The sequence below is a fragment of the Notolepis coatsorum genome, assembly GCF_963971535.1.
Source record: "Notolepis coatsorum genome assembly, chromosome: 12".
NCBI classification, from domain to species: Eukaryota; Metazoa; Chordata; class Actinopteri; order Aulopiformes; family Paralepididae; genus Notolepis; species Notolepis coatsorum.
Genome location: NC_140176.1, coordinates 56,209,284 through 56,220,243, shown reverse-complemented (window position 1 = coordinate 56,220,243; position 10,960 = coordinate 56,209,284). Strand labels below are relative to the sequence as shown.

The 10,960-nt window shown below is 44.4% G+C and overlaps 1 protein-coding gene across 3 annotated transcripts in view; it reads right to left on the bottom strand.

Moving 5' to 3' along the window:
• Positions 1-6,816: 6,816 nt before the first annotated feature.
• cul2 (cullin 2) overlaps positions 6,817-10,960 on the bottom strand; it is a 49,132-nt gene continuing 44,988 nt past the window's right edge. For all 3 annotated transcript variants that reach the window (XM_084326155.1, XM_084326157.1, XM_084326156.1), the window contains exons 19-21: positions 10,820-10,921; positions 9,625-9,741; positions 6,817-7,803 (exon numbers count right to left, since the gene is read on the bottom strand). In XM_084326155.1, the coding sequence (XP_084182281.1) occupies positions 7,672-7,803; positions 9,625-9,741; positions 10,820-10,921 (351 nt within the window). In that variant the 3' untranslated portion in view covers positions 6,817-7,671. The remainder of the gene's footprint in view (positions 7,804-9,624; positions 9,742-10,819; positions 10,922-10,960) is intronic.

Below are 10,960 nucleotides of genomic sequence, written 5' to 3'. Positions count from 1 at the left end.
ATACATTGCAACGACGTCCACCGTATACCCCACACTACTATAACCGTGGCCTCAGAATTCACGCCACACACCCACTCTGCACGTAAACTATAAAATAGCGCCGTGCAAGCTAATTATCCGAGCCAGCCTTGTTTCCAATGCACTAAATATGACCCTAAAATACTCTGTTCCGCCCCAATACATTGCAACGACGTCCACCGTATACCCCACACTACTATAACGTGGCCTTAGAATTCACGCCACACACCCACTCGGCACGTAAAAACTATAAAATAGCGCCGTGCAAGCTAATTATCCTAGCCAGCCTTGTTTCCAATGCACTAAATATGACCCTAAAATACTCTGTTCCGCCCCAATACATTGCAACGACGTCCACCGTATACCCCACACTACTATAACCGTGGCCTCAGAATTCACGCCACACACCCACTCGGCACGTAAACTATAAAATAGCGCCGTGCAAGCTAATTATCCTAGCCAGCCTTGTTTCCAATGCACTAAATATGACCCTAAAATAGTCTGTTCCGCCCCAATACATTGCAACGACGTCCACCGTATACCCCACACTACTATAACCGTGGCCTCAGAATTCACACCACACACCCACTCGGCACGTAAACTATAAAATAGCGCCGTACAAGCTAATTATCCTAGCCAGCCTTGTTTACTACTTGAGTCCTACCTCTCTACCGGGTCTCCTTCCGCTGTCTGCCATCTCCTTCACTGATTGGTTGTTAGTGCGTGTGCTCATATCCAAGCTTGGAAAATCGATATATCGAAACTTTGCGACCACGTTTCATGTTTATTTCGAGGAAATAATTTATCGCGATAGTTATCGTTATCGTTTTATCGCCCAGCCCTAAGGTAGGGTCTATTTGACCAAACCTAAAACCTGCTTTTGTATTGATCACAGCGTCATATTTTACCGAACCTAAAACATGCTTTTGGTAATGATTGCAGCTTCGTAAAACGACCCCCCCCCCCCCCCCCCCCTTGATGACTTTGTGAAGACACATCATGGTATAATTATACCTTTGATTTGGAAATAATATAGGCTTCAGGCGAGCAACCCGAACGATTTGCGCATAATATAACACGTCATATCTCGCGATCTAGAAAACGAGACAGGATTATTTTGAAGCGGGCGATGTTTAGCGTGGAATAGCGCACAAATGAAAGTATGTAGAAATAAACTGTTTTGTCCCTGTTGGAGTATTAATAGTGCCTGTCAAATGAGCCATACTATTGTCTCTCCATAGCTATAATAATAGAATATACGATGGGTCCGCAAACATCGTGAAAATTGTCAATAACGCTGGCGCCAGGGAGTAAAGATGGGAAAACAGCGTGGCAGTCAATGAGTTAACGATAGTGTCAACGATGGCCACTGGCCACTGGCCACTGGAAGCTATAGAGTTGTAAAGTTCTAAAATGGTACTACTGAGAAAACACTAATCTGAAAGGGTTGAACCTTCTTGACTGTGTAGTTAACTTAGCATGACGGTAAGAGTCCTTGAGTGAGTGTGTACTTCTTGGTCTCAATGAGACACTAATGAAGGATAGGATCGGGTATACCAGTACTAAAGCTTGTGGCTATAATGTGACACACTGTGATTGGGTTCAGGAGGAGAGAGTGCTTTTGCCAGTGCCAGACAGCCGGTGTAATTTCCCTGCTGTACGGTCGGTCAGTATGGCAGAGAGCAGAGGATTGACATGAAGCGCAAGGATCTCCTATATGCTGCTAAAATAGTGCAACACGTTTGCAGTGGAATTATCTCAGAAAACAACTGTTGTGATTGGAGCCTTGGAGGATCAAGAAAAGAGGGCGGGTTTGAGATAGGTCCATTTCCTAATTCCTACACAGACATTTAAGGATTAAAATCACATTGTGACAGTAAAGGGAGAATAATGTCATTATAAAACAACAACAAAATCCCATAGCATCGATGAGCTATGGTATGGGCTGTCCGCATTTCAAGGCCAAACTCAGCAGTAGCTCATATAAGCTGTGATCCGGTTGTCCGGAGGCCTTGGGCTGGCCTGGTCCAGAGCCAAGGGTTCTCCGGAGGGAAAACCTACACTTACCACTCCACGGATCAATGGCGCCCAGTCGCCTCCGTTCTGCTGAACCATGGAAAACCAACAAGCGCGTAAAACGGGGGGAGTGAGCATGTGTGTGTGTGTGTGTGTGTGACTGAGGCGTGTGTGTATATAAGGAGGAAGTCCTCTTCCAGAGGCAGTGTTGTTGACCTACGGTGTCATAGTTTGACTTGACTGATAAGATCTACTACTGAATAGCGCTAGGCTTGTATGTCAACGATCCCCGGCACCAAGAACAAGGAGTTTCGTTATTTTTCATTGTTAATCTCGTGACTTTGATCTTTCAGTGCATATTCACATCACAGGGAAGAGACTAGGAAATGGGGAACATGTTTTAAACATGCCCCCCCCCCCCCCTCTTGTTGCCTTAAAGATTGGGGATTCAATTACGGTTTTCACTTTTCAATCTGCCACACACTTTAATTAACCAATTTTCAGGAACACTATGGACACCCATAACCAAGTTCTTCCTCAAAACATGTCTGCAAGGCCCCTCTTTCTCTTTCTCTAGACTGGAGTTGGAACACAGAAATCGTCTCCCCAAAATGAATCTCTCTGAAAATAAAAAAAAATATCTGGGCCAAATCTGTGTTGGTTGAATGAATGAAAACTTTATTTAACAGATTGCAGAATGGGTACAATACAGTACGGCTCAATACATACAATTGTTAAGGGGATGCAGACCTGAGAAAGACGTTTGTCTTGTTTCCATCAGGGTCCCCCATTTTCAATTCATATAGACATATATGACATACATGACATACAGATAGTCAGTACTGCTACATCTATACATTTATGACATACCAGATTTGCAAATACAGTACTGTTTGTGATACAGAAGGAGTCAAGAAAAGGGAGTATATACATTTGACGTAGAAACTGTACATTGGAGGTTGGGTGGGGGGGGTTGGGTACATTGGGATATTGACAACCATACTGGGTAATTTACATTGGAGGTGGTTGGGGGGGGGGGGGGGGGCGGGGGGCACACTGTATAAACAAGTAACACTGTACATTGAGGGGGGGGGGGAGGAGACACTGTACAAACAAACACAATTGTACATTGAACTATTGACAAAACCATACTAGGTAAATGACTGTACATTGGAGGGGGTTGGAATGATTGGGTTAGGATATTTACAGGGGCCAGTGTTGAATTGCAGTCTCCCGTAGGTGTCCCTTGAGAGAGGTTTTGAAAGTGGGTAGTGATCCACATTCCTTTACAGCTTTGGGTAGGGCGTTCCACATTGATGTGGCATAATTGCGAAACGTGTTTAGTCCCTTATTTGAGCCGAATCTGGGTTTGACATGATTTGTGGAGCTCCCTCTGGTGTTGTGATCGTGGTATTCACTGACCTTTGGGAAGTATTTTGACATGTACATGGGTACCTTGGTCGTGTAGTGTATCTTGTAGACCAGGCCCATTGCAAGTTGTTGTACTCTGTCGTCTACTCTAAGCCATCCTAGGTTGTCGAAGTGGGCAGGGGTGAGGTGGGTTCTAGGAGTAAGGTCAAGCAGTAGTCTGACCAGTTTGTTTTGAGATGTTTGTAATTTTGTTTTTAGCGCCTTTGAGGTGCTTTGGTACCATGAGGTGCAAGCATAGTCGTAGTACCCCTGAATGAGTGCTCCTGCCAGAGTCTTCAGGGTGTTCTTGTTTACCAGAGAGGAGATCACCAAGGTATTCCAAGCTCGAGAGGACTCTTCAGTGACGTGACTCCAATAGTAATACCAGCCATTGGCAAAGGCAGGGGGGGCTTTCAGTAGCCATGGCAGCAGCAACAAACTTGAATTCATTCATTAGTCAGTTAACATTCATTCATTGGCCCCTTAAGCATGGCCATTAAATGTCACAAAGGGAAATGCAATCAGTGGCCTATCAAGCCCTATTCAAACCGGCCACAAGAATCCCACCAAGAAATGTATTACATCACCATTTATCATTATAGTAGACTGGATAACTACAATGTGTGTCTCTTTTGGACGACTTTAATTTGTTTTGTTTCAACAGGGTAGGCATAGCCTACTATTGGAAATGTAGCCTAGGCTATCAGAGTAACTGCCTGCTTTTACGTAAGTACTCTCTCACACAGACACACGCGCGCGCGCCCAAAAACACGCACACACCCGCACACACACACGCACAGACAGACACACGCACACACGCACGCACACACACACACAGCTGCCAGGCAGCCAGAGCTTCCACGTAAAGTTTGAAAGATATACGTGCAGCAGTAGTTACGGCGTGACACTTGCACAATCACGGTTGTGTGTGTCCATGCTGCCCCGAGAAGATTACCTGTTGGTTGGACACGTTTACCCTGCTATAATAGAGTATACATGTTCTCACTTTCTAACACAAATATTATTGTTTTGCGACCGTTAAAGACAGTATTAATAAGCTATTGCTATGATATGAGCAAAGCATTATCTCTGGTTGGACGATTTGCAAGATAATAACACCTAGAAATGCTGTTGCAAAGCTTGTTTCGCGTCACTCAAACCGAACAATAGTCATCCATCCATTATGAATCTATATCGAATCTCGCCGTTTCTTACTCCCAACAGGGAAAATAGCCATATTGCTGATAGTGTGTAGATCTATAGCTCCCACACCCACAGTCAGGGCTGCCGTTTGGGGAAATGTTAACCAAAACATAGCGCTTACCTTGGCGATTGCCTTTTTATATCTCATGGCTGCTTGTTCGATCAGGCTGTGCACTTTTATATTCCCATCTCCACACGGCACGACCACCCGGGTCCTCCCGAAACACACCGTCACTTTCATGTCTTCTTATACTTTGTAATTCCAATCATAAAGAAGCGCGCCGCCGCGTCAAAACAATGACATGATCCTCAAGATGTTGGACGGTGAAAATAACATTCCAAGATGTCTTGTTGTACGAACGCCACGGTACAGGGTTGTTGAAACCACCTGTCCATCCACCGAGAAGACAGTGTCGATGTATGTCTCTGGGTCCTCGGATCCCAGCAGCAGAGCTGGGTGGCGTCTCCCTGTGGGTGCTGGTGACCACAAGTAGTGTTGACTCACTCACTTAGAGAAACTTCTCCAGCTCTCTCTGCACAAAGAGCGCACAGGCAACAGTGATACTACTGCACATATGGCCAAATACTAATAAGCTATTACAAGTGCACATGCATACAGTAGTAAAAAATAAACAAATACATGAATAGATTATTAGTAGGCTAAACTCTACTCCAACTGTTTTTTTTTCTCAAAGAGGGAGGTAACATCAAATATCCCACTAATTTGCCATCCACCTATATATTATACACAGAAAGAGTGCGTTCTGCATACCAATTATTTCTTATGGACATGGGAGGGTTCAATCGGAGGAGTCAGGTCAGGAGGACAGATGTGGACGAGTAGGCAATTGGACAGATTTGTGGCGAAAGGGAAACGGGTGGTTCTCATGGTTGACTGTGTGAATGTTGAGCCTTGTTCGCTCACTCCCACACAGAACATAGATGACGTTGAACGACCCGGAGATCAACTTGAATGCTCGTGCACCTTGAAAACAGTGTGCAAAGCTACATTAAAGTAAGAATGGCCTGTACTATACACACCAAAGCTGCACTGACTGCACTGTAAAACACTAATATCTCCACCAAATAGCCCTGATATGGCATCAATTGTGCCAGGAAAATCTCATAATTTGGTATCTGATTGATTGATTGATTGAAAACTTTATTAACAGATTGCAGAATGGGTACAATACAGTACAGCTCAATACACACAATTGTTAAGGGGATGCCGACCAGAGAAAGACTTTCGTCTTGTTTACATCAGGGTCCCCCATTTTCAATTCATCAGGACATATGACATACAGATACAGTACCTCTGTTCTTCAGAGGTACGGTGGCTCCCCTCAGCACTTCATGTGTCCAATAATGTGAAGGACATGACTTTGTCAGGAAGATCATTCATTTGTATGTCATAAATGTCCTGATTCATTGAAAATGGAGGACCCTGATAACGTACTAAAGTACTGAATACCTGTAGGCCTGTCATGTATATAGCCTGGAGACCAACCACCACTGAAATCTGTCATCCGCCCACCACTCATTATAATTGCTATCAGCATTTTATGCTAGGGTTGGTAGTCCAGGGGTAATTATCACCTCAATACACACACAAAGAGCACCTACGGGAGGCTGCAATTCGAAACCCCCACCACCTCCTAATAGACAGTCTCCTCCCCGCCGTATGTATATTTCTCTCCCACCCACCCACCCCCTCCTAATGTACAGTCCCCTCCCCATCATATATACTCTGTCAGGATCTAGGGGTAACAGTACTGTATATTTGAATACCGTTTATGTCACAAATGTATCAGTACTAAATACCTATATGTCCCTATGCCATAAATGTCATGTATGTTGTGTATGTCATAAATGTCTATATGAATTGAAAATGGGGGACCCTGATGGAAACAAGACAAACGTCTTTCTCAGGTTTTCATTCATTCATTCATTCATTCACATTGCCTCTTCTAATGCTCCCCCTAGAGGTTAACATTAGTAATACCGGTTCTGAGGAATGAACAGGACAAGCATGTTTACTTCACCTTTAGTTGCGATCCACTAGTGACTAGTCCCACTCCCACGGTTAGACTAATGAAAAACAAACGTGTACAGAACATGTGTACAATAATCCAGTCGACAACCAATCATCATAGCAGGGACACGCAAGGCAAACGTTTACATAAAACCCCTCAGTGATTTTATTAATTTATTTGACAAGCAGCAGGATCATCTTTGTCACCTCAATTGTTTTTTTTCTCCTGTTGTCTTTACATTTGAAAGTAGATACAATAATTGTTATACCAGTTTTATTACAATATTTTTTTTCTTCTAAGTTCATTACATTAAAAAAAAAGGAAGAAAAAAAGGAAACACACAACAACTGCAAACGTGAGAAAAGAAAGCATGTATGTTTTGTATTCGTCTCTCCACCGACATTTCAGCAATGTCTCGGCTCTCTTTTCGCTTCTTTCCTCGGTTTTTTTTTCTCCTCGTTTTCGGTTAAAGTCGACAAGGTGTATTTATCTCCTCTTTGCGCTCAAATAGCTATTAGGCATCTTTTTTTTTTTAGTTTTCTTCATTGACGCACAGGTGCGTGGCACTGGTGATGTTGTAAACAGCATAAAATCAGATGGGTGGGTGTGTAGGGGGGTGGGGAGGGGCAGGAGTCAGTGGATGGGAGGCGGGGTCTCACGGGCGGTTGTGTGGGTTGGTTGGTTGGTTGGTTGGTTGGTTGGTTGGTTGGTTGGTTGGTTGGTTGGTTGGTTGGCTGTCTGTCTTGACGCGACTCTGTGACAAGTTTTTGTTTTGTCTTCCAACATGGAGGCAACAGTCCTGCTTTGATTCCCCCCAGGGGCGCACGCCGAGACAGCGACAGTCCAAAACTAAAAAAGAATAGATGAATGAGTCTGTTTTCGTATTGAAACCTGCGCCGGCCGGTCAGGTGTGTGTGTGTGTGTGTGTGTGTGTGTGTGTGTGGGCACTCCTCAGCTTTTGTGGTTGTTATTGTTTTTTTTTGTTTTGTTTTTATGCCACATAGCTATATTCGTCCGCAGAGCTCTGACTTCGCTCGATGTACTGCTTGTCGATGAGGACCTCGATGCACTTCTTGATCATACTGATGCTGGGGTTAAATCTGGCTTTGGACTGGTTGATGACCTGCAGACAGGAAGAACAACAAGGAAATGTTACTATCATGCTGAATGAAAGTAGTATCCTCTATTTCAGCCATTCTGCAACACAGAAGGACCAAGTGCGACAAGCTGGAACTTGTATTGACCGTGAATCAAGTCTTCTCACCCAGAGAACTTGAAATACTGACTATCCAAGAATAAAAGAGAGAGAAACACTCCTTAGTGCTAATGTCTCAGCTAAACAGCGCCCTGAGAATGGCCTTTATTTGACACGTCAGCCTAGCTGTGGTTGCTTCTTTACAAAAATGTGAATATAATGTTATTACGTTGTCGTTGCAAAACGTCTTCGCCCGGCACACTGTACCTGCTTTGTTTTCACTTGTTACACCGTGAGAACCCAGGCATGACTTGACACATCATTAAAGGGTTTAGCAGCATGTAAAATAAGCGTGGTGTGACAGCCAGCCCTCATCGATCCTCCAATCTCCCACAGAGTCAGTTCTCGGGCCACAAGGCCTGCAGTTCCATCCGAGATGTTCTCTCTTCTTGTGTTATTTTTCTGCTCCCATGCAGGCAGTAGTGATAATCATCAGAAACATTGAGATATACTGCAGTTCTGAAGCGATGAACAAACAACCCCATCGGAGCCCACTCCATACACGGCACACTCCGCTGGTGAGCCAAGCTCTATGTATGTAATTGCACTCAAGGAATGCCGAGGGGAGGGGGACGGCTACAGCGTGTGAGAAGAGACGGTAAAGGCTGGCGGAGAAACAGACAAAAGCCCACTTTACAGCTCCCTTCAAGACCAAATCTTCTCTCGTCGGTCGCGAAAGTAGGAGGAGGTGGAGAAAGTGGTGTTGATAAGAGGCAGGACACAAGGAATAGCGTGTGTGCGTTAAGGCACGCTTCAAGCAACTAGACATCTGCATGCATGGCTCTGTGTGTGTGGGGTTACTATACTTGTGAGGACTTGTTAGTTGTTACTGGTTGAATTCTGAAGTGAGGATGTTTTGGGGGAAGTAAGGACATTTTGGCAAGTCCACACTTTGATATTTTCAGTTTTTTGGGTTAGCTTTTGGGTTAGCTTTAGAGTTAGGTTAAGGTTTAGGGTTAAGGTTGGGAGTCACAAAATTAATGTAGCCAAGTAATACAATACTGTGTGTGTGTGTGTGTGTGTTGGAGCTGGCAGCAGACAAGCAGAGAGGAAGGTGCAGAGTTCTCCCAGGGTGTGCATGTTCCAACATGGTCCCGGGGGGGGGGGGGGGGGGTAGCCAGAGATTCCTGACACATCCCTGTGTCACCACCACCTTATCTCTCCATTGCTCTCTCTCACATGTATGCTTAGAGCCACGCATGCATACCATACATACATTATACATACATTATATCCATACAAATGCTTAATTTACTATGATCTCTCATAGCCTACTGACCTGGCACCCACCTTGCTCTGAAGGCAGTTGGAAGTTGTCCGTTATCTTGCCACCCACATATCACGCCTCCCCACCTCGCCCCTTGTACACACACACACCTTGCCCCTCCCCTCTGCATTTATCAAGCCCCGCCCACCTGCATTCCTCAAGCCTCCCCCACCTAGTTTCCAACATATCCCTTTGACCGAGCTGCGTTCTCTCACAACTTGGGAACTCCCCACTGTGTTGTAAGTGTGCGTGCGTTTGTGTGATTTTCTTATTTACAACTATCTACCTTTGACCTAAAGCTATTCCAAGTAATCAAAGACATCAGACTGTCAACAACGAGTGGCTATGACATCATCTTTTAAAGCAGCTATGACATCGTCTTCTAGCCGGTTTAGGAGCTGTTGGAACCACCGCCCACTCACCTCCTGTATGAGGGCGTTGTGTCGGAGCACCTTGCGGGCCTTCATGATTCTCACTATAGCAGCTTGTAAATACATTTTACGGTCCTCGTCCACCGCGCTCCTAGTCTGCTCCATCTCCTGTGGACACACACACACACATATTATATCTATTTATCATATCCATAGAGAATAGAGGTGCATCGATACTGATACCAGTGTGACTGGTATCAGCCCAATACCAGGATTATTACATCAACTGAACATGCAAACTAGATTTAGCAGTTTCACCTATAGCCCAAGATCAAGAGTTACAATATTGCTTAGTGTTTGACTTGGAATAATTTGCACACTGGCTAAAATACTTGTACTCAGCAAAGGCCACACAAACAAATGAAGTCTATTTCTAACTTACATTAGAAAATGCAATGGGAGGTTGGGATTTAATTAGATTAAAATGTAATAATTTAATAGTCTGTATAATGTCGTTCCACATAATGTTATATTATTGTGGCAGCCAAAAACGGTCGACATCAATCAAAATGTTATCCCCAGGGGAAACTTGCAGAAATATTATCATTTCTTATGAGAAAATGACTACCACAATAAGATTAACAAACATAATTCTATACCAAGGCAATGAAAATGGAGCCAGAGCTGCGATACTGCGTCTGTGTGGGCTGCGTGCTTCGCTCTGGCCTGTGAACTACGAGGAGATTATCTGCCAGTGATCCATGTGGGTTTCTCATGAGACAATGAAGCCAAAGTGTCAACGCATTCCATGATCAAACCGCTCGCAAAGTCAGAACAGATGACAGAGTCGGCTCCAACTCAAAGCAGAGCAAAGACGACGGCAGAAGGAGGCGAACAGAGTCAAAACAGTAAGGTGGCAGAAACTGACAGGGTGTGTCGTTGTAGCTACAACTGTTATGATTTAGATCAGTCGTTCCATCAGTGAACAACCTGACTGGATGTTGATTAGTGGGTGGAGTACTAGACAGGGCATCCATGCACTCATCTCATCTCCTCTCACCTAGACAACTGCAACTCCCTGTATACTGGGATCAGTCAGTCATCCCTAGACTACTGCAACTCCCTGTATACTGGGATCAGTCAGTCATCCCTAGACTACTGCTAACCTTTTAATTCCAGAGACACCTTTGAATGGGATTTTTAGAACAGAGAAGATTCTGGTAGTTAACCTGCTACAGTGTCGTACCTGCGGCGTGTCTTTCTGCATCGACGTTGTGATCTTGAACTTTGTTCTTTTACTGGTGAAACTCATATTTAGTGAAAACGTAGATTCAGCCTCGATTTCCTCCTGTGGGCAAAAATGGAAAGTACAATTCTTTTTTACAAT